General features: G+C 40.0%; 1 protein-coding gene across 2 annotated transcripts in view; it reads left to right on the top strand.

Moving 5' to 3' along the window:
• The first annotated feature begins 885 nt into the window (after window positions 1–885).
• Window positions 886–23,761, top strand: part of RINT1 (RAD50 interactor 1) — a 27,023-nt gene continuing 4,147 nt past the window's right edge. Inside the window, exons 1-12 of one of the 2 annotated variants that reach the window (XM_025872737.2) lie at window positions 886–1,058; window positions 1,505–1,550; window positions 6,911–7,095; window positions 10,482–10,723; window positions 13,353–13,526; window positions 13,626–13,775; window positions 14,330–14,486; window positions 15,891–16,001; window positions 16,099–16,324; window positions 16,836–16,973; window positions 18,040–18,239; window positions 23,547–23,761. In XM_025872737.2, coding sequence (XP_025728522.1) covers window positions 1,017–1,058; window positions 1,505–1,550; window positions 6,911–7,095; window positions 10,482–10,723; window positions 13,353–13,526; window positions 13,626–13,775; window positions 14,330–14,486; window positions 15,891–16,001; window positions 16,099–16,324; window positions 16,836–16,973; window positions 18,040–18,239; window positions 23,547–23,761 — 1,886 coding nt within the window. In that variant the 5' untranslated portion in view covers window positions 886–1,016. Of the gene's footprint in view, window positions 1,059–1,504; window positions 1,617–6,910; window positions 7,096–10,481; window positions 10,724–13,352; window positions 13,527–13,625; window positions 13,776–14,329; window positions 14,487–15,890; window positions 16,002–16,098; window positions 16,325–16,835; window positions 16,974–18,039; window positions 18,240–23,546 lie in introns of both variants that reach the window. The other variant, XM_025872735.2, reaches the window with a different exon arrangement.

The following is a 23,761-nucleotide window of genomic DNA, read 5'->3' as shown; positions in this document are numbered from 1 at the left end:
CACACTTTTCATCTCTATCTGCTCAATCTAGTTATACTGTCCTTTTTAAATAGGTTTGTGTTTACTTCATTATGACTAGGTAAACATTACTTACATCTTTGGTGAAGTAGTATACTATGATTATTTCTCTTTTCTTGTTCAGCCTTTTGTTTTTCTTGCAGTTAATAATTATCTTATTTTGATTTAGTACTCATCACTAAGCCAAGTCCAAACTTTTTAATGATTGTTTCAATCTCTGCCTCCCAAGATTTAGATAGGTGAAGAGTTCTATCAGTTTCATCTGTCTTAAGGAGTCTCTCTCTCTCCTGGAGCCTTCTGGACCTGCCATGTCTGGTGACGACTGTTGTCTGAGACTCTCAATTCATTTTTCTCCTGCATTGTATTTTCTGTTTCCTATATCTTATGTCTTCTTTTTCCTTTGTTTAGTCCCTCATTTTAGTAGAGCACAACCTCCAGAAGCATCCTGAGAAAGGAGAAGTAAATGAAAGGGAAAGGACAAAGAAGTGAAAAATAAGAAAGAAAAAATAAGAAATTAGAGGACCACTCCAGGGAATCCAAAATCTGAAAAATAAGAGTTCCGAAAGAACAATACAACAACAGGGGTTAGGGAAGAAATGGTCGTCAACAAAAAGTTCAAGAAAACGTCTCCAAACTAAAAGCCATGAGTTTCCAGGTAAAAAGGGCCCACTGAGTGCCCAGAGAGGTGGAGGTTTTTCCGAGGTTGAGAAGGACCGCCCCCCCACCTCCTTTCTCCGGAGAGTCTCCGGCCAGCGCCCACTTTCTGAGCGGCCGGGCAGGCCTCCTGCCAGCAGGGGGAGCCACGGCGCACGGCTGGCGACTGTGCGGGCAGGGCCTCTCTGGGAAGAGAGGAAGAAACCAGAGAGACGGAGGGGAAGTAGCGGTGGCGCCCAGCCCCACAGTCCCCCAGGCTGAGCGGGTGTGTGGTCCCTGGCCGCCGCCGAACTCTGCAAGCCACGCTGGCTGCGTATGGAGCCGAGGACTCGCGCGGAGGTGGGATGCCCCCGGCCGGCGAGATCGGCGAGGCGCCGGCAGCCCCGGTGAGGCGGCCCTGGTGACCCGGGGAAGGGACACTGGTGACCCAGTGAGGTGGCACAGATCTCCCAAGGGAGAGTGTGTCTGTCAGGTGGCCCTGGCGGCCTGGGGACGGGGTTTCCGTGGCCCGGGGGAGACAGCCCTTGCAATCTGGTGAGGGGGCACGGACCTCCCAGGGCAGGTGGTCCCAAGGCGGTAATTCTGGCGAGCCTGGTGAGATGACACAGATAGAGCTCTCTAGGGACGTGGCCCTGGAAGCTGGGCGCGGTAACTCCCGCCGTCCTGGGGAGGTGGCAGTGGTGGTCCCAAGGGCCACCTGCATCAGATGGCCCTGACCCCTCAGGGAGGTCCCAGGGACCTCGTGGGGCTCCAGTGGATGCCCTCTGCGAATCTTGTATGAGTTCCCCCTATATCCTCAGTCTTACTGTGTCCGTTACACCTGTTCTTTTAGTGCTGCTCTGAACGTGCTGACGAAAGGAAGGACGTCGAGGAGAAAAGTAAGCGGACTCCAAACACGTTAGCATTCTCTACCCAGCCATCTCTCCAAAACTCAGCCCTCCACGGTCTGCAGCAAAGCGCCTTGGCCTCTTATCTTTTAGATGAATCTCTCTCTCTCTTTTTTGTACAATATGCTTGCATAGTATTAAGTACTGATTATCATTATATACGTATCTTTCTTTCTAAAATTGTAAAATATGGGATGATTTGGAGATAAGCACTTCCTGATCCCTACTTAGTGCAGGGACTGATGTGGATTTACTGGAGTGCTGTCCCTCATACTGGATTCAGAATAATTGGGGCCTGTCTGTTATTTTAATGAAGCTTCAACTTATCATGCATCAGGAATTTAGAGGGGCTAATGATCTAGGAGAGATGATCACCACTTTAATTAGAGTCAAAATGGTAATTGCTTAGTTGTACTTTACCTTCAGTGAATTTACCACTAAAAGTTGATCTGGGAAGAAGAGTACAAGCAATAACTTATTTCCTGGATCTTGGTCTGGACAAAGAAGAGGGAAAAGGTCAATACCTCCATTTCCTACCTAGGACAGGAGCAGGAATGTCAGGAATGTGGACATTTGTCATTTTACTTTAATGAGCTAAGCATGGCAGTCTTTTGGAAATCAAGGAGTCTTCAGGGACGTTTAAAGTGAAATTTATTATCTGGGCGCCTGGGTGGCTCAGTTGGTTGGGCGACTGCCTTCGGCTCAGGTCATGGTCCTGGAGTCCCGGGATCGAGTCCCACATCGCGCTCCCTGCTCAGCGGGGAGTCTGCTTCTCCCTCTGACCCTCTTCCCTCTCGTGCTCTCTGTCTCTCATTCTCTCTCAAATAAATAAATAAAAATAAATAAATAAATAAAATAAAGTGAAATTTATTAGGGGAGGAAGGGGAAAGGCATGTAACAGCTATTTCATCAGAGGGTTTTTGGTTCTTCTGACCATGGCAGGTAGTCTAGGAATGAATAGTGGTAGGAGGAAGGGTGTCCACATTACTACAGTGGCTTTAGGAGTTAGGCTTGCCCTTAACATTGCCTGCTGATACAGTCTGCCTCAGAAGGAAAGTTCTAAGTAATCCATAGCACTTGACAGGCATAGCTCTCACAACTCAGCTCCTTTGTTAAAGGATGGGAGAGTACCCCATATCTTTGCATTAAACCCTTCCCTTTTCCACCTTTGCCCATTCAGATGCCTGGAAGTTGATGCCTGCTGAGCTGCCATTTAGTAGAATGAGAGGCACAGATTATAGACTTTGTCCTTGTCCCTCCTTTGGTGGCTTGGTCAACTTCTGTGCAATTAGGAGTGCTCATAACAAAAAACAGAGAAGAAGAAAGTCATAAAAACCTCGCAAATCATTGGTGTGTCATCTTATTGAATATCATTTGGGGTACCTGGGTGGCTCAGTTGGTTAAGCCTCTGCCTTCAGCTCCCTACTGAGGGGGGAGTCTGCTTCTCCCTCTTCCTCTGCCCCTCCCCCCTGTGCTCTCTCGCTGTCAAATAACTGAATAAATGAATCTTTAAAAAAATATATTATTTGACTAAGAATGTACTGTGCTGTATTTAAATGGTGATGTCAAAAGAATATAATTTAAAGTGGCGCCTGGATGGTTCAGTCAGTTAAGCATCTGCCTTCGGATTCAGTCATGATCCAGGGATCCTGGGATCGAGCCCCTCTTTGGGCTCTCTGCTCAGCAGGGGTCTGCTTCTCCTTCTGTCCCTCCCCCTGCTCATGGTGGAGTTCGTTCACTCTCTCTCTTTCTCTCTGAAATAAATAAAATCTTTTAAAAAAAGAAAATCTAATTAAAAAAAGAATATGATTTAAAAGTAGGTGAAAAAAATTTTTTAATTGAAAAAAAAAATAAAAGTAGGTGAAGATAGAATTTGCTCCCAAAGCTACAGCAACCTTAGCATTCACCAGACAGTCCCTCTGCACATAGCCCTGCCTATAGGTGTCTGCAGATGCATCACACAATGCATTTGTTTTTTTTTTAATGTATTTGTTTTATTTAAGATAAAAAAAGAGGACACTGTGACTAATGTACATAACGGTAGATGGATTTCTGTATTAATAAAATTTGATGCAGACCAGCCAATTCTGCTCATATTTGAAGGAGGAAAATAAATAAGAAAATTGGGTTGAAAGTCAGGAAACATGAACTTTAATCCCATTTATAACCTTTAAGTATAAGCTGGGCAAATGTTTAATTTATAGTTGGGAAGTTGAGGCATAGATTTATGCTAGTTTTGCTTCTACTTACTAGTGGGCTGCTGGTTCTCATAGCATACAAACAAGCTTTTAATTCTTATAAGTTGAGTAGAACAAAGGAAAATTTGGTTTTTGGGGAGCTGGAGAACATTCCCAGTCCTAAACACATTGGTATATATTCTGTTAATCTTTTTTTTTTAAGATTTTATTTATTTATTTGAGAGAGAGAGTGAGAGAGGGAGACAGAGCACGAGACGGGGGAGGGTCAGAGGGAGAAGCAGACTCCTCACTGAGCAGGTAGCCTGATGTAAGACTCGATCCCAGGACCCTGAGTTCATGTCCTGAGCTGAAGGCAGACGCTTAACCGACTGAGCCACCCAGGTGCCCCAACAGTTGTTTTGTAATGAGGCTGATTATAACCTCTTGCCTTTCTCTCATTGCTGCTTTCTTAAAACTTCATTTTTGGTAAAGAGCCAAGTTCTACAAGGGCAGCTCCAGGAAGAACAGAGGCGAAGTTCAACCAGTATTGCTCCCCAGGAGGTTCTGTATTGTTCCCCCAGCTTTATCTCTCGTGCACATACACTTTTCTTTTTTTTTTAGACATTGCTGTAGTCTCTGTAATTAAACATATGCTAGTACAATCAAGCTTTTTTTTTTTTAAAGATATCATTTACCTATTTGACACACAGAGACAGCAAGAGAGGGAACACAAGCAGGGGGAGTGGGAGAGAGAGAAGCAGTCTTCCCACTAAGCAGGGAGCCCGATGTGGGGCTCGATCCCAGGACGCTGGGATCATGACCTGAGCGGAAGGCAATCACTTAAGGACTGAGCCACCCAGGCGTCCCTACAATCAAACTTTTAATTTGTTTATAACTTACTGTGAATGGTTTGTTTGAGAGGACCAAATCCTTTAGTTAAACCTGAAGTAGAGAAATACACTGTATATTCAGGTTTATTCTAAGGTTTGGTTTCTAGGAAGTCTGCTTTTTCTCTGGGGCCTTATTTTATAGCACTTATTTTCATCTGGAGATCTTACAGTTTTACATTTTTTTAAAGATTTTATTTATTTATTTGAGGGAGAGAGAGCACAAGCTGGGGGGGGGCTGCAGAGGGGGTGAGAGAGACACAAGCAGACTCCGCACTGAGCATGGAGCCCGATGTGGGGCTTGTTCTCACAACCCCAAGATCACGACCAGAGCTGAATCTAAGAGTCAGACACTTAACTGCCTGTGCCACCCAGGCTCCACCCCAAAACCTTTTTAAAAATCTGTTAGTACTACTCAAACCTAGGGAAATTAAGCCCTGTCTGTGGGATAATTCGAATACCAAGTTTCCTAACCTTCTCCAGGAAGAAGCATATCACAAGTAAGCAAAAGAAACAGACACTTCAGAGGAAACGGTGTATATAACACGCAGGGCTGGAGTGGAAAGAGCTGTGGCAGCATCTGCCTATCACGGCACTCCTGCCTTCTTTGCCAACACGCCTCCGTGGCTTCAGGTTTCCCTGCGGTGTAGGCATGTCCAGCCTGGCACAGACGGTCAGGGAAGGTAGAGATGGAGGAACTCTACAAAAGAGGAGCAGTGCTGTTGGTCCACAAATTGAGGACAGCGGAAGAGAATTTGATTTCCTGTGAAGTGGATTAAGTGTTTACTAGAAATTTGTTTCTTTGAATAAAAATTGAAAATCTATTATTTATGTATTTGAATCTTGCCTCATTCCATAAGGAATTAGAGGCAGCTTAAATTGCTTAATTCTTAAGCATCATGGATAGTGGAAGAAGGTATGGATGCTTGCAGAGTGAAAAACTGACTCGGAAATGATAGGAAATGATCAGCGTTCAAATGTAGAATAAAGAATGGGCTCCTTGGGAAATCCCACCCACTGAAAGGGGTGAGAGCAAAACTACACAGTGTTCCTGTTTTCACTGGGCATGGTTTGCTCCATCACAGGCCATGCTGCCTCTGCTACCCCTCTTCCCTAGAAATGACTCTGGGTTCCAAGTCACCTGCTTTTGTTTGTTTAGTAAGTACAGTGTGCGTCGGTCCAAGTCTAGTTTATTGGCCATGGAAGGAGTCTTACTTCAGACTGTACAACTTAATGGTTGCACCAGTCATTTTGAATTTTTCTTAGTAATTTGTATTTTCTTTCACACTTCCTTTTATTCTTTTTCTGACATGGGCGTCTTTGTACAATGGCATTTGAAGCTTTTAAAACATTTTTACTCTCTTTCAAAGAAGATTTATTCATTGTTTATTAGAGAGAGAGTGTGCACATGCATGAGCAGGGGGAGGGGCAAAGGGAGAGGGAGAGAGAGAATCTCAAGCAGTCTCCTCACTGAGCATGGAGCCCGATGTGGGGCTCGATCTCATGACCCTGAGATCATGACCTGAGCCGAAACCAAGAGTCAGACACTCAACCAACTGAGCCATCCAGATGCCCCTAAAACTTTTTTACTCTTACATAAAAAGGAGGAGTTTTTATTCATTGGTCAGCCTTTCAGTTTTTTTTCATATACTTGAAATCTTTCAATATTTTTCCTTTTTTTTAACATTTTAAAACCAGGGTCCTCCTTTGGTGTTATTCTAGACCACATTATTTGTTTCCTTACAAATTTTAAAAATATATTACTACTTTAATAAAAACCACATTAATAAAATAAGATTTGACCTTTTTTCCCCTCTACTAATAAAATAGATTTGTAAGATAAAAGTCTTCTGGAAAAGTTTAATATCTGCTTGTAACTGCATTGTCATGCCAACATCTGTTGAAACCCGTGGTTACTAGGACAGACTTCAGGAATTTTCCTTCACTCTGAATTTCCTCAGCTCCTAAGCGTTTTGTAGTACTTGATTGATAGCTTGCTTTATAGCTATTCATTTGGGTGTTTGTGTGTGTGTGTGTGTGTACAAAAAAATTCCAAAAAATCCACATATGTGCATATAGATCTATACATACTGTATATTCATTTTGGTATTTTTGTGTGTGTTTATATGGTATATATATACATGAACATATATATGCATACCATATATAGTGTTTTCTTTAAATTACTAACTTTTGAAGGTAGATATATTGCTTTGTATTATCTTTTGTATTTCCTTTAGTCCCGTGGTACTTAGTAAGTTGAATAATTGTTATTCTTTTGTTTTAGGTGACATAAATATTACAGCTCTTGTTGGAAATGAACAAGTCAATGAAGATGCAGATAATGGTGATCTCCCTTCTTACGTGTCTGCATTTATAGAAAAGGAAGTTGGAAATGACCTTAAATCTTTAAAGAAACTTGATACACTCATAGAACAGATGACAGAAAATAAAATGCAATTAGAAGAACAGGTAGGTATTAAAACTCATTGAAGTAATATCAGAAGTATACACATACTATAATATAAACATAACCATTATTGTACAGGGAATTTTGAAGATACAGCTTGTGACAAATAGTCTAATCATTTAAAACTGTTTAATAGGTTTTAAGACTTACAGTGTGCTAGATATTTTATGAATTATGTAAAAGAGAAAGATCTTAAGGCTGCCTGGCTGGTTCAGTTGGTAGAGTGTGCGAATCTTGATCTCGGGGTTGTGAGTTTGAGCCCCGTGTTGGGTGGAGAGATGACCTAAAAATAAAATCTAAAAAAAAAAGAGTTCCTGCTGATATTATTTAGGTCTTAAAAATATGACAGCTAACACTTTAAGTAGATTTTCATACAGTGACTTTTAAAGTGCTTCTATAACTAAGTCATTTCATTGTATACAAAAATGTTATAACACCATCATTCCAAACTTTGTATGTACTCACTCATAAGGAGAAAACATGAAAATGAATATAACATAATAGTGGTTATTTCTGAGTGGTGGGTTAACAGTTGATTTATTTTCTTCACATCTTTCTGTATTTTCAAGTGTTTTCTTTTTACAGCGAACATATTACTTAAAATAGTTTTTAAAACACCCAATGAATGTAATCTTAAAAAAATAAGTGGATCCCTGTACTTGCAATAGAGTGTTTGTCAAGGATAACAGGTTTACATCCTGTAACTACTACGCTGTGGTAGAGCCACACACTGTGTGTGGCTATGTTGGTGTTAGCCTCGGGTTGTCAGTCGTCCTGTGTTCCCACCCCCAGCACCTCAGGCCTCCCGTCCTCCTGTCTTTCCTTCCCTCATGTCTTCCACGAGTCTCTTTAAGTATGGCCCTGCCCCGTCCACCTCTTCCACTCTGCAGGCAAGCTGTCTCTGCTGGGCTCTCTCGGAGAAATCACACAGCGGGGAGCACAGATGCCAGCCCAGATGAGTGGTCTTCAGCCCCACCTGGCAGTCCGTCCATGGCTCTTTCCCTGGGAAGGTCGGCTCCTCTGCCACTCCCCTTGCTGTTCTTCTGAATTCTGCCCCAAGATAACTATCCCATCTGGCCGTTCTGTCTTTTCCTTTTCCCAAAAAGAAAAAGTAAGAGCACTTAGCATGAATCCATTGAACAGTCTACCCCACATCCTACAAACCTATTTGCCATTTCTACTTCTTAATTCAGCAAAGGATCACTGCGAGACAGTCCTCATGGCTCAGATCCTACCTGCCACCTGAGTGAGCTTGCTTCACACTTCTGTAGTTTGCTCCTCTGCCCCTCAGCCAGTCCTCTCCCCTCAGCATAGGGACACACACACATGTTTTCCTTAAACCCAAACAAAAAACCCTCCCCTCATCTTTTACTAGGTGTTAATTCCTTCCTTTTACTGTTAGGCTTCCTCAGAAAGTCATCTTTCTTTATGTCTATCTCCACTTCCCCGTCAGGCTCGTTTCCCTGATGACCATGGAAGCTTCTGCCGAAGTCCCTAACTGAAGCTTAAATTCAGCATGTCTGTCTCTTCAAATGCTCGGGCCTGAAACCTAGGAGCCCTCCTAGATTGCCCTTCATCCTGCCTCCACTACCCCATCACCAAGACATCAGAGTTTTGCCCCCCTTCACCTCTCTGGTGTCTGGGTCTGCCCCCTCGTTCCCACCCCTGCGGCCACCACCCCAGTTTAGGGCTAAGCCTCTCCTGCACTCGATGGCAGTTTGCCCATCTTCCGCTTCCTTCCCTCCCCACAGTAACTATCATTTGTATTCTTTACAGAAACTGTATTATGTGTAAATAAGCAAATATATATAAAATGTAGTTAAAATCTTTTATGTGTATATAAGCATATGTATACTTTAAATATGCATAGCTTAACTTTTTATAATTAATATACTACTTTTTTCATGTCAGTGTATATAGATCTCTCTTTTTTAATGGTTTTTGGTATTCAACTATGGCTGTATGTAATTTGACCAGGCCCTTATTGGTTGACATTCTTGCTGTTTCCAGTTTTTATTATTGCAAATAATAGGAGAATAAACATAATATTTTGTCACTTTATGTTCTAAATCATAAATCTAAAGGAATGATTCCCTTGTTAAAATCTCTTGGGGCGCCTGGGTGGCTCAGTTGGTTAGGCATTCGACTCTTGATCTCAGCTCACGTCTTGATCTCAGGGTCATGAGTTCAAGCCTCACGTTGGGCTCCATGCTGGGCATGGAGCCTACTTGAAAAAAAAGAAAAAAAGAAGCTCTTACTGGCTTCCCATTGCCTGTTGGGAAAAGCCCACATTCTTCTAAGGCACAAGATGCTCCTGTGATCTCGTCTCTCCCTACCATCTGGACTCATCTCTTCTTTCTCTGTTTTTTTGAACTGTATTCTGTGCTTTACCCGACTCTTTGCTGTTCTCTGATCATGACTGAGCCGTTCCTTTTGCCTGGAATGCGCTTCTCCTTCCAGAGTTCCCAAGAAAATTCACGCCTGTCCTGCGAAGGTCTATGCAGGAGCGGTGCAACACAATTGCCTCGCACCTCAAAACCTCGATATCCAAAGTGTGGGAGCTTGTTAGACACGCGGAATCTCAGTCCCTGCTTCAGACCTGATGAGTTCACATTGGCATTGTACCAGATCTCTAGGTGATTGCTATGTACGTTCAGGTTTGGGAAGCACTACCTTAGTCACCATTACACCTAGCATCTCTCTTTTATTGCGGTAACCCCATAATACAGGAGGTATTTGCTTCCATTTCTCTTCCACACCAACTGAGCTTTAGGGCAGATGCTATGTCTTCTTTGTCTGTCTATTCCTAGCACAGGGCCTTGTGCAAAGTGTTTGATTAAACCGAAATTCCCCTATAACAGTCTTTATATTGTATTGATACCTAATGTTTGTATATGTTTTTCCATATGCTATAAGAAGAATTAATAAATACCATATCTCAAGGCATTACCTGGTTATCATCTTAACAGGTCAGTGGTTCTCAACCTGGACTTAAATCAGAATCACCTGGGTAACTTTTGCGACATACAGATACTCAGACTTTTAGAATCAGAGCTTCATTTGTTTTTGGGGGAAAGTATTTAGTAGATAAAGCGTAAAAATATTCTCGGGCTGGACCCTCTAAAAGCACTGAGCTTCATGTGAAGGCAGATCCAGAGGTGCTTACTGGGGCAATAGTCTGCTCCCCACCCATCTCCGCATATAGCATTTCGTGTTTAGGTTTGGTGGGTACGGGATGCAGAAATCCCACCTTTCTTTTGAAGCTTATAATTGACAATTTTCAATTCTGTTAGAACAAACATGTATTTTGAAGGTAATAGTTTAAAAAAAAGGGTTATGAAAATTGTATCTGATTGCTGCTGTTCTTTTTTTTTTTTGGTATGGTCAGGTACTTACAATTTCATCAGAAATCCCTAAAAGAATTCAGAGTGCTTTAAAAAATGCAGAAGAATCAAAGCAATTCCTTAATCAGTTTATGGAGCAAGAAACTCATCTCTTCAGTTCCATTAACAGCCATTTGCTGACCGCACAGCCCTGGATGGAAGATCTTGGGGCCATGATCAACCAAATTGAAGAGATTGAGCGCCATCTTGCTTACCTTAAATGGATTTCACAAATTGAAGAACTAAGGTAAAAAGGGCCTCTTTGTTCTCATAATTATTATTTTCCTTTGAGGCCCTGTCTTACCGAGTGTATGCATGCCATTAAATAATTGAGTTAATTAAAGATTATAATAATGTAATTTTACCAGTTGTTATGAAAATAGCATTATGATAATGATTCTTTTCCTTTATTGTGAATGAACATAAACTTTTCAGGGAGCTTAATTTGCATTTGAAAGAAAATAATCTAAGTAAAAATTTTAAGTCCTATAGTTGTGACTACATGATAACTTTTATAAAACCAAATTAATAAAACAACTCTTCAGTGTGGTAATATTCTCTACTTTTACCTTTCAGACATGGTCACTTGATGAAATGGATTGCTTTCTCTAAAATTTGAATCATTTTTTTTAAAGATGTTTATTTGAGAGAGAACACGAGAGAAAGAGAGAGGGAGCACACAAGCAGGGAGAGAGGGAGAAGCAGACTCCCCACTGAGCAGGGAGCCCAATGTGGGGCTCCATCTCAGGATACCCCCTCCCCCCCCTCCCCCGCGGCCTTGGGATCATGACCTGAGCTGAAGACAGATGCTTAACTGACTGAGCCACCCTGGTACCCCCAATGGAAATCATCTAACAAAAGCTACACAGTATTCTTAGATGAGTAACAGAGTTTTGCTACCTGTGGGTAGGGGGAAAAGAAGTACATACTTCGTTCTGAATTGAATGTGTATTACTGGTGTTGACTGTGTCTGATATTGCCTTTCAGACAAGCTAAATTAACATTTCTGCCTACATTGGCAGATTATTTGGTTTCATGATATAGTCCCCCAGCCCCTCCAAACTGCATAGTGCCATCCTGCTTTGTTTTAACTACTCTTGCTTCAAAGCTGTCAGCAGCCATTCGTGTTGTCTGGAAGACTTGAGGAAGAAAGGTCATACAAGAGTCTTAATGTCCCATTGTAAATGTATCACAGTTAATATACTTTGTTATGTCTTCCAAAGAGTAATGTGGTATCATTTTATCCTGCATGTTTCTCAATATTTTAAAGAATTTTACCTATCAGTACAGTGTGAAAATCTTTGTTTTGCATCTGAGTTTTACATTTACAGAAAGAGTGATAGTGTTACCCAAGATTGTAGTGTTACCAGTGATTCCAGAAATCGGTTTAAGCTTTTTAGACCATCTTCTTCTTGTTTAGATAAATTATTTGCAGAGAATGAATTTTAAACCTTGCTTCTTTTTATTTCAGTGTCCCTTGCTCCTCTGAAAGATAATACCAATAAGGAGCCATAACCTTATTAAGTAGAATAAATTGTTTAAAAGCCTCACTCTTGTAGTAGCCAAGGTAATAGATTAATTAAAATAGGATTGTGGTTATGGATAGCTTTTATCTGATGTTGGAATTGTTTAAAAGAAATTTGGCCTGGAAATCATGTTAGAAATAGGAATCAGATTCATAATCAAGTGGAGCACAGCTATTTCTCTTTACTGACATGCTCTTTTCTCTAGGTCTTCCATTCATGAATGTCTCTTTCTGGCTTCCTTTGGGCTTCTGAGATTTTCCTCATCGCCTAAATTCTCTCTAATATTAAACTGCTTTTCATTCTGTGGCGCTCTCTTTTTTAAAAGAGCAGTGTTCTGGGGCAGCTGGGTGGCTCAGTCAGTTGAACATCTGATGCTTGATTTCTGTTCAGGGTCCTGAGATCAAGCCCCTTGTCCAGCTCTGTGCTCAGCGGGGAGTCTGCTTGAGATTCTCTCTCTGTCTGCCCCTCCCAATTGCTCTCTTGCACTCTCTCTCAAATAAATAAATCTTTAAAAATTTTTTTTAATTAAAAAGTTTTTTTGTCCTTATTTTTAGATGGTTTAAGCAATGGAATATGTTATTTTTAAAAAAATTTGAAAGAGAGTGTGAGCCAGGGATGGGCAGAGGGAGAGAATCTTAAGCAGGCTCCACATCCCTGCACAGAGCCTGACGGGGTCCATCTCATGACTTTGAGATCATGACGTGAGCCTAAATCAAGAGTTGGATGCTTAACTGACTGAGCCACCCAGGTGCCCCTAGAATATATGGGGGTTTTTTTAAAGATTTTATTTATTTATTTGACAGAGAGAGACACAGCGAGAGAGGGAACACAAGCAGGGGGAGTGGGAGAGGGAGAAGCAGGCTTCCCGCTGAGCAGGGAGCCAGATGCGGGGCTCGATCCCAGGACCCTGGGATCATGACCTGAGCTGAAGGCAGATACTTAACAACTGAGCCACCCAGGAGCCCTAGAATATGTATTTTTTATCAAAAGAAACATCTCAATTTTTTTATTTTCATTTTTTATTGAAGTATAGTTGACACACAACATCTAATTTTTAAGTAAAGTGTTTGCTTTATAAAGTCAAATAAGCAAAATGGTAGGTAGCTCATGGGATCTATTTGGCTGGTTTCATAGAATTTGATTAATTGGTTTTACATGGAAATCTTGATTTCTCGCTTTCCTAGAAAAATTATAAGCTTTGGCCACATTGGTAAAAAAACCACTTCTAGCTAGTGCTGCCTTTTTCCTGGTATGTAACTTTATATACAACAGGAGGGAGAAGCAGTTTTTCAGCATTTGGAATTATTTTGAACAGACTGTCTTTGAAGTTTGCTTGGCCTCATTTTGCAGCGATAACATTCAGCAATATCTGATGACCAATAATGTCCCAGAGGCAGCCTCTACTCTGGTGTACATGGCAGAACTTGACATCAAGCTTCAGGAGTCATCTTGTACTCATCTTCTTGCTTTCATGAGAGCCACTGTTAAATTCTGGCATAAGATTCTCAAGGACAAACTTACAAGGTAAGGAATTCACCCATATTTCATGGTAATTGCTTTCAGATGGACATTTAGTGATTGTTGTATTTTAACTGAAACACGTGTGTTACTTTTCTGTTACAGTGATTTTGAGGAAATTTTGGCCCAACTTCATTGGCCCTTCATCACACCCCCCCAGTCTCAAACTGTTGGCTTGAGTCGACCAGCCACTGCCCCTGAGATATACACTAACCTGGAGACACTGTTTTGTCAGCTTCTGAAACTACAAACCTCGTATCCTTGTTGGAGTTAAAACTTACTAAAATTGCTTTTCTAGAGTGGATTCATGGATTACTCTCTAGTAAAACTTTTTGAAAGTGGCCAAGAAGCCAAACAGGAGTACTGGGTTTGGTCTTGATCTGTATATACCCATGGAGTGGTGGATTGTTCTCCTTCGGAGTGAATTGCATGTGGGGCTGGGGAGGGTCAGTCTGAAATACGTGTGACCCAAGTTTACATCACACATAAGTTATATCGCACGTAGGTCTCTTGGGATTAAAAATGGCAATTGGGAGGAGACCTTAGTAACTTCGTGTTACTTTAATATGATAAAGTGATTACTTGAATGTGTTTCCTTCCTTCCTACTATTTTTTATTTTAGGAAAGACAGATTAATTCTAATAACATTTTTGGTGCACTTTTTATTGAAATCATATGTAACATAAAATTATCTGTATTACAGTTAATTTTAGTGTCATATATTTGTTGGAAAAATATATCACGTATATATATGTATATACACACACATATATATGTACTTTTCTTTTTCCTTGACTCGACTATGTCAGAGATGAATTACTTACTGAGCCAAAACAACTTCCAGAAAAATACTGTCTTCCTGCCTCCCCGTCTGTCATTCTGCCCCTCCAGATCATGCTGACGCCCCTTCAGAAGAGGTTCAGGTATCACTTCAGAGGGAACCGCCAGACTAATGTCATAAGCAAGGTGTGCTTTCTCAACTCTTGTCCTTGGTTTTTATTAATAGCAAATGTGAAGTGTTCTATACTTTTTCTGGTTTAAGTTAAAATCTGATTCCATTCACATTTCTGTTTTTTCTCTAAAGAGCTAAATTCCTTTTTTGTCACTGCTCTTAATAGATCTTTTTCCAGACTTGTGTTGAGAGGTTGTTGGAATCCGCTTGCTTATTAGCATGTCATGCCCATACGGCCATAAATCATTTTAGCATCAACAGTCCATTCAAAAGCTAATACTCAACTATCTTGACTTCCACTTCTCTTTCTGATATATTTGTAAACCCGAAGGAGCAATTTGCACAGTGAAACATGGGGGCCCAGGTGTAAACAGTGCCCCACAGATGCCACAGCACTTTTTTTCTGGTTCTTAAATTTAGCTTATCCTTTGTATTTATGGGACTGCCCCTTTTTTGCATGGGGTGTTGGTGGAAAGAAGAGTAGAACGAATTAGTAAGTAGTAAGTGAGACAAAGCAATAAACCTGAAGCTGTAGAGAAGCAGTGAGAAAGGTAAGAAAATTGTGAGTTATGTTGACTCCTTTCTAAAGTGTGGTTCTGCTCTGTCATCAAGCCTAAACTACACAGTCCCTGAGATTACAGATGCCCATTATTCATGTTTGTATTTACAGCATCTAGCACACAACAGGGATTTTACCGCTCAGTAAATGTTTTTGAATACCTGCCCAAGAAAACACGGAAGGTTTGTAGAATTGGCTCTAGGGACAATTTTAAAAGCTGCTACTTACATTTACTTTTCTATGATTATACCTGGTTTAAGGCATGTGTTGTTTTGTTTGCTTTCTTAATTTACCTTTTCAAAAGAGAGAGCAGAAGAAAATCAAGTTTAAAAGTTATTTTGGAATGTTATGGCCAAAAAACCCAATTTAAAGGCCATCAGCTCTTTGTAATGCTCATCATTTTACATATTTCCAAAGAGCTATATTTTTTTATTTTATTTTTTAAAGATTATTTATTTAAGAGAGAGAGAGGCAGACTCCCTGCTGAACAGGGAGCCCAATGTAGGACTCGATCCCAGGACCCTGGGATCATAACCTGAGCTGAAGGTAGACACTTAACTGACTGAGCCACCCAGGCTTCCCCAAAGTGCTGCATTTTCAATATATATAGTATTGTAAATTTATGAGTTTATTGACTTATGCCACGTTTGGGAATTTGTTGGGAGGACATTGGGAAACATTTGATTATTAAGCCTTGCATGACCTTAAAGTTCAGAGTAGAAATTGCATTCTTACATACAGGAATTTTCAACTAATTTTTTTCTAAGTGCTGCACGTATACAATTAAATGGAGCCCTTTATTTGTAACTTTCTAGGTGGAATGACTTAAGAATTCAAACTGTTTTACTTCTTTCCTTAGCCTGAGTGGTACCTGGCTCAAGTACTTATGTGGATCGGGAATCACACTCAGTTTCTGGATGAGAAGATTCAGCCAATATTAGACAAAGTGGGCACTTCAGTAAATGCTAGGGTAAGAGACTCGGTCCTAAGCATTCCAATTTTAGAGTTGGATGTGTCCACAAATAACCTGTCATCTACATTACCTTATGCTTACGAATTTATTTCAGCTCGAATTTTCCCGGGGCCTTATGATGCTCGTTCTTGAGAAGTTAGCTGCTGATATTCCATGTCTGCTCTATGATGACAATCTCTTCTGTCATTTGGTGGATGAAGTGCTTTTGTTCGAAAGGGAGCTACACAGTGTTTATGGCTATCCTGGCACTTTTGCCAATTGTATGCATATTCTATCAGAGGAGACCTGTTTTCAGAGGTGGTTGACTGTGGAGAGAAAGTGTAAGTGTTCATGTGGCCATCGGGTGGGGAGAATTGTCTCCTTTTGTGGGTGTTAATTATTGGTGTTTTTCTCCACCAGCTCTGGTAGAAACTAGAGTCATCTGAATTTTTCTTGGTCAGAGTTTACCAAGGTGCCTTATTTGCTTCCCATCAAACTTCAATTTTTCTTGAATTTACACTTGCACGGTACATGTTTCCAGAGTGCACCAGTCAAGCCAGTGGAGTATAGTATTAGCTGTCCTACAGATGGTACTACACTGTTTCGGTTCTTGGTAGAAGCTGTTGGATGTAGTTTGTCTAATCACTTTAAATATTTTGAAGATTTGAGGTAGGGGTGGCGGGGAGAAGTCAAGTATCTTGTCCAACCCTAAACCAGAGCATGTTAAATATAGTGCAACCAGTATGAGGTTGTGGGTTTATTTTTTACAGGGAAGTCATTCCAAAAAAACTGCTGAAAATTAAGAATGAGTGTAACTACTAAATTGACATATTCCCTTTTTCTGCGTATCAGTTGCTCTTCAAAAAATGGACTCAATGCTTTCATCAGAAGCTGCCTGGATATCCCAATATAAGGATATCACCGATGTGGATGAGATGAAAGTTCCAGACTGTGCAGAGACTTTTATGACGCTACTACTGGTGATAACTGGTAAGTAGAAGTCTTTTAAGATATAACTTTGTTTTGGGGCACCTGGCTGGCTCAGTCGTTAAGCGTCTACCTTTGGCTCAGGTCATGATCCCAGGGTCCTGGGATCGAGCCCCACATTGGGCTCCCCCTGCTGAGCGGGGAGCCTGCTTCTCCCTCTCCCTTTGCCTGCTGCTCCCCCTGCTTGTGCTCTCTCTGTCAAATAAATAAAATCTTAAAAAAAAAAGGGGTGCCACCTAAGCACCCCTTCCTCCTGTTAAAAAATGTCATGTTTTTGTTGAAGAAATGGGATGATTTTTGTATATACAGATCTTTGACTTATGTGGGGCTATAGCCTGATAAACCTATCCTAAGTTGAAAATATTTTAAGTCAAAAATGCATTTAATACACCTAACCTACTGAATATCACGGCTTACCTAGCCTACCTTGCCACATGCTCACAACACTTACATTAGCCATTAGTTGGGCAAAATCATCTAACATGAAGCCTACTTTATAATAAAGTAGAGACTATCTCATAATTTATTGAATACTGCACTGACAGCGAAACCCAGAATGGTTGTGCGGGTACAGCCATTCTGTAATGGCAGTAAGCTCACCGGTTGTTTGCCCTCACTGTCCCATGGCTGACAGAGCTGTGGCTTGCTCCCACTGCCCAGGGTCACAAGAGGGTTGGACCCCAGATTGCTAGCCTGTGAAAATATCCAAATAACAATTTTGAAGTAGTTTCTATGAATGTGTATGGCTTTTGCACCATTGTAAACTTGCAAAATCTTAAGCTGAACCATCATAAATCAGGCACCATCTACAAGTTCCTCATGCCTTAAAAAATTTGAGATGTAATTTATACGCAGTGAAAAACACAAATCTGAAGTATACATTTCAGTGAGTTTTGACAATACATGTACTTGTGAAACCCACACCCCTGTAAAGTGTAGAAGTAGGTCCATACCTGAACGGTTGATAGATTTTTTGACAAAGGCACCAAACAAGGTCAGTAGGGAAAACCTATAACTGTGTCATGAATGGAACCCAAAACTTCATATGTCTTACTAACTTTCTCTACAGACAGATATAAAAATCTTCCCACGGCTTCCAGAAAGCTACAGTTCCTGGAGTTACAAAAGGACTTAGTAGATGATTTTAGGATACGATTAACTCAGGTGATGAAAGAAGAGACTAGAGCTTCCCTTGGCTTTCGGTACTGTGCGATTCTCAATGCCGTGAACTATATCTCAACAGTACTAGCAGATTGGGCTGACAATGTTGTAAGTTAATGTACTTTTATTCATTTATTTTATCATTTTTTAAAGTTTATTATTATTATTATTTTATTAATCTCTACACCTAAGGTGGGGCTTGAACTCATGACCCTGAGATCAAGAGTTATGTTCTTCTGGCTGAGCCAGCCAGGCGCTCCGTTAATGTGCTTTTATATTAAATAATAGATTAGTAGTTTTAACAGTTTTACCTTTGAAATGTTGAATTTATAGCAGGGCAGAAAGTACACATTAGGTAGAATATCAATTAGGCCAAATAATGTATGATTAAATAACATATTTTTCTCAATTAAGTCTCAAATGGTTAAATAATACCAATATTTTAGTCATTAGAAAAGAAAGCCAACTTTTCAGGAAATAGTTGTCTATAGAATGAACCTTTTTCTTCTATGGACTTGGGAAATATTCATGTATGGTAACTGCCATCTCAGAAAAAGCTAAGGTTGAATAATGGTGTCAAAATCAATAAAATCCAGGACTTTAAGAAAGATAAAATAATAGCATTGGAGGGGTGCCTGGCTGGCTCAGTTGGTGGAAAATGTGACTTTTGGTCTTGGGGTCGTGAGTTCGAGCCCCACATAGATTACATAAAAAAATAAATTAAATAAAATAATAATAATATTGGCTACCTTTTGAATACCTTCAAAACGAGTAAATAGAAGGGCACTGGGTGGCCCAGTTGGTTAAGCGTTCGACTCTTGGTTTTGGCTCAGGTCATGATCTCGGATGAGATTGAGCCCTGGGTCAGGCTTGGGATTCTCTCTCTCTACCCCTGCCCCTCCTGCTTGTGCTCTTGCTTTCTCTCTCTCAAATAAATAAATCTTTAAAAAAGAAACAAAACATAAGTAAATAGAATAATAAAAGGGACTCCCATGTGCCTATGACCCAGCTTCTTACACCAATTTTTTTTCTTAAGATTTTATTTATTTCTTAGCACAAGCAGGGGGTAGGGAGAGGGAGAGAAGCAGCCTCCCCACTGAGCAGGGAGCCTGATGTGGGGCTCAATTCCAGGACCCCGTGACCTGAGCCGAAGGCAGACACTTAACCAACTGAGCCACCCAGGTGCCCCGCCAATTTTGTTTTATTTGAGCTGCTTCTCCATCCCCCACCCTTGATTGTTTTGAAGCTCTTAGATATATTTCATGATAAGTACTTCAAAATGTATCTCTAAAAGAACTCCTTTAAAAAAAAAATAACCACAATACCATTATCACATCATCCAAAAAAATTAATTTCTTATAGTGAGAGGTATTTTTCAAATAAGTCTAAAAATCAAAACCTTGGGTCTGTTTAGCAAGTATTATAAGGCCTTTTACATCCAAGAATTTTATTTATCTTTCCTTTTCCACACAATTCTGTGTGTTGACAGATTTGGTGCACCTAAATTAATTAATTAAAAGATTTATTTGAGAGTGTGTGAATGCTTGAGAGCAGGGGGAGGGGCAGAGGAAGAGCGAGAGAAAGAATCCCAAGCAGACTCCTGCTGAGCACAGACTCCGAGCTCCATCTCATAACCCTGAGATCATGACCTAAGCCAAAACCAAGAGGCAGTGGCTTACTGATCGTGCCACCCAGGCGCCCCTGTATTTACGCATGGTTTAGAGGCATCCCAAAGGTATCAAATATTATTTTTATTTATTTTTTAATGTAATCTCTATGTGGGGCTCAAACTGAGCCCACCCAGGTACCCCTGCCTAAATATAATTATTAATTAGTAATTTCTGTTTACTCTTTTTTATTAATCCAAGGAATATATTGGCTATCAAGGCATTTGGTAGCCAGGTTTTCCAATATGTACTTCTGGCCAAAAGTGAAGAAACTTATTTAGCCTTTATAGCCTTAATGTAGATTAATTCCTTTGGATATTTTACATATTAGATTGATCTCAGAGGGTCTCCAGGAAGTCCCTGGACAGGGTGCCCTTGGGTTTGGAATCACTGTTGCATGAGTTTGGGTACAGAAATCAGCATGGGTGCTCACCAGTGTGTCCCATGAAGTAGGTTTGATGACAGGTAGTGTTCTCAGAGAATTAACATGACCATAAAACAGTGAAATATATGTTAAATGCTAAAAAAGCTATACTGAGATACATTATAAAGTATTATATGATTGTGTCATGAAATGAAAATAGGAAAGTAAAACAACAGAACAACTATAACTTTAACTCTAAGACTTAAAAATACCACTTATAAAAAGTAGTAGGTAAAGTGGGAATTGAAAAATTCCAGTGTAAAATAATTAGAAAGATTGATTAAGGATTGGTGATAAGTTCATAGGATACTAGAAAACATAATTTTTGAGTGTGTACGGATGAGTCACAAAGAGGGACAAGGTGAGTTAAATGTCTGTACCTTGTCAAATCTTAATACAATAAAATAAAAAATAAAAGGAGAAATGAAATATAGTCAAACACAGGCATTTAAAAGTATTCAATGCCTGAGTTAGAGAGTCTGGAAAATGTACCAAGGATATATTTTATTTGTTAGCTTTGTTGTCTTAAGTTTTTATTTAAAACAATATATTTTAAATTAAGAATTTATGACAAAAAATTGTATAATGCTAGTGCATTATATAGAAGAAAATGTGTTCCCTTACTGTGAAAGAACAAACGAAACAAAAAAGTCTTCATCTTAATTAAATGCAGGGTAATAAAGCAAAAAAATAGGAAACAAAAATAAATATAATAATAACAAATATAAACAAGATGAAAACCTGAGAAACACAATCATAGTTTATTCTAATCTGGACTCTGGCTGGGACAACTATTTAAAGCCTTTTTTCTACAAAGACGTTAACTGAAATCCATGTATGTAATATCCTTCTGCTAAGCAAGGAATATAAGACACAAAATAATTATTTCACAGGATGAATATAATGTAGAGTGTAATGATCAATGCATTTGTTTATAAAGTCACCTAATTAGAATACCTTTTTTCATTGTGTACTTTCATGTGTTGTTTTCCTCATTTTCCTAATTTCTTCACTCAGCCCCCACACTGCTCCATTTTCTGCTAAGCTTTGTCATAAAACAAATTGTCATTCCTGATTCTTGTGCCAGATGATCTAATAAGAGACTCATTCAAGGCCAGATTTTTAGCCTCAGCGAATTATTTGTGGAACATCATTAACTACTTTACTTGGTGCCATAGTCTGTTATCAACAATGAATTGGCCATCTTCCCTCTCCTTAGGAAATTTATAATCTGATAAGCTGAATTAACTGGGTCCATCAACAGAATAACTGAGTTTAGACTTACTCTTCAAATCATGAATGAGTTCTTTGTCCTTGTATGTTTTCATAGTACAAATTTTGTTTAACATCAAAAATTATTTAACCAGGGGCACCTGGGTGGCTCAGTTGGTTAAGCGTCTGTCTTTGGCTCAGGTCATGATCTCAGGGTCCTGGGACCGAGCCCCATGTCAGGCTCCCTGCTCCGAAGGGAGTCTTTTTCTCCCTCTCCCTCTACTGCTCCCCCTGCTTGTATTCTCTCACTCTGTCAAATAAATAAAATCTTTAAAAAAAATTATTTAACCATATTCATGGTCCTTCAGCCCGTAAATGCTTAACAGTAAAATTAAAGCTCTTGTATTCCTAGACAGAAAAAAGAAGAGTGAAGAGAGTTCACCTTCCATTCATTTAGATTCTATACTAATAGCTGTCTGACTATTGCCAGACTGTGCCAAGCCCGACATACCCAGCCCTTCAGAGTCAGGAATTTTTGAGTTGTAGGTGACAGAACCCCAATTCATGCTGGCCTGAGTGGGGGTGGGGGGTTGGAGGGAGGAGGTGAGGCATTTGTATAACTGAAAGTATTAGGCATGGCTGCCCTAAACTCGTTCACTTCTGGCTTCATTCTCAGGCAGGCTCTGGGAGGTGTGGCCACAGGTAACAAGATACTCCAAGCTCACATTGTCCTTCAGCAGCCTCAAAAGGACAAGTGCCTCTTCTCAGATAGTTGGAGCAGAAAATACCACCTTGGCTTCTCACATGTCCATCCGTGAACAGTCACTAGTGTGGCCATATCCAGTCCCCTGTCAATGGACATTTAGGCTGTTTTTAATCTTTTGCTAATTATCTACAGCATTATTCATATTAGAAAAAACATTTTTTCTACCCTACAGAAAAATATGAATTCTACTGAAAATGCCACTGTAGAAATGACATTTTAATTTTCTTAACTCTCATAAGTCTGCTGGGTTTACTACAATTCTCAGTCTGTGTCCAGAAAAAAATGAGTACCCAAAGAAGTTAGCCATCAGGCAAATGCAAATTAAAATCACAGTGAGACCTCTACCTCTGAAACCAATAATACATTATATGTTAATTAATTGAATTTAAACAAAAATAAATCAAAAATAAAATCACAGTGAGATGGGGTGCCTGGGTGGCTCAGTTCGTTGAGCATCCAACCCTTGATTTTGGCTCAGGTCATGATCTCAGGGTCATGAGATCCAGCTCCACGTTGGGCTCTATGCTGGGTGAGGAGTCTGCTTGAGATTCTCTTCCTCTCTTTCCCTCTGCCACCCACCCCCACTGCTCACACTCACTCTTATCTCAAAAAAAAAAAAATCACAGTGAGATACTACTAAATATAAACTAAGATGGCTATACTAAAAAAGATAGTGTTATTAGTTCAGATATGGAGAAATTTGAGTGGTCACACATGGCTGGTGCAGTCACTGGGGAAAATAGTCTGTCATATCCTCAAATAGTTAAACAAAGAATTACCATCTGATCCAGCAATTCTACTTCTAGGTATATCCAAGAGAAATGAAGACATATATCTACACAAAAGCTTACACACAGATGTTCATAGCAGTATTATTCGTAAAGACAAAAAGGTGGAAAGAACCCAATTATCTGTCAACTGATGAATGGATAAATAAAATAGATATATATAAATAAAATGTAAATGTAAATAAAATGGAATATTATTCAGTAATGAAAAGAAATTAAGTACTGATACATGTTACAACATAGATGAACCTTGAAAACATACTAAGTGAAAGAAGCCAGTCACAAAGAGCCATAAATTGTACAATTCCATTTATCTGAAATGTCCAGAACAGGCAAGTCGACAAAGACAGGAAGATCAGTGGTTGCCTATGGTTGGGGTATCTTTCTGGGTAATGAAAACATTCTAAAATTGACTCTGGTGATAAATGCACAACTCTGAATATACGCTAAAAGCCAATGAATTGTCCACTTGAAATGAATGAGATGTACATGAATTATATTTCAAGCTGTTAAACAAGAAGTATCTTAAAGACCATATTGACCTATTTTTGCTTTCAGTTCTTCCTACAACTTCAACAGGCAGCACTGGAGGTCTTTGCAGAGAATAACACCCTCAGTAAGTTGCAGCTGGGACAGCTAGCCTCGATGGAGAGTTCTGTCTTTGATGACATGATTAACCTGCTAGAACGTTTAAAGCATGACATGTTGACCCGCCAAGTAGACCACGTTTTTAGAGAAGTTAAAGAAGCTGCAAAATTGTATAAAAAAGAAAG

The sequence above is a fragment of the Callorhinus ursinus genome, unplaced genomic scaffold, assembly GCF_003265705.2.
Source record: "Callorhinus ursinus isolate GAN/ISIS: 27379988/994484 unplaced genomic scaffold, GSC_fseal_2.0 scaffold12, whole genome shotgun sequence".
Classification (NCBI taxonomy): Eukaryota; Metazoa; Chordata; class Mammalia; order Carnivora; family Otariidae; genus Callorhinus; species Callorhinus ursinus.
Note: the sequence above shows the minus strand (reverse complement) of the source record. Positions and strands in the feature narration are given on the sequence as shown.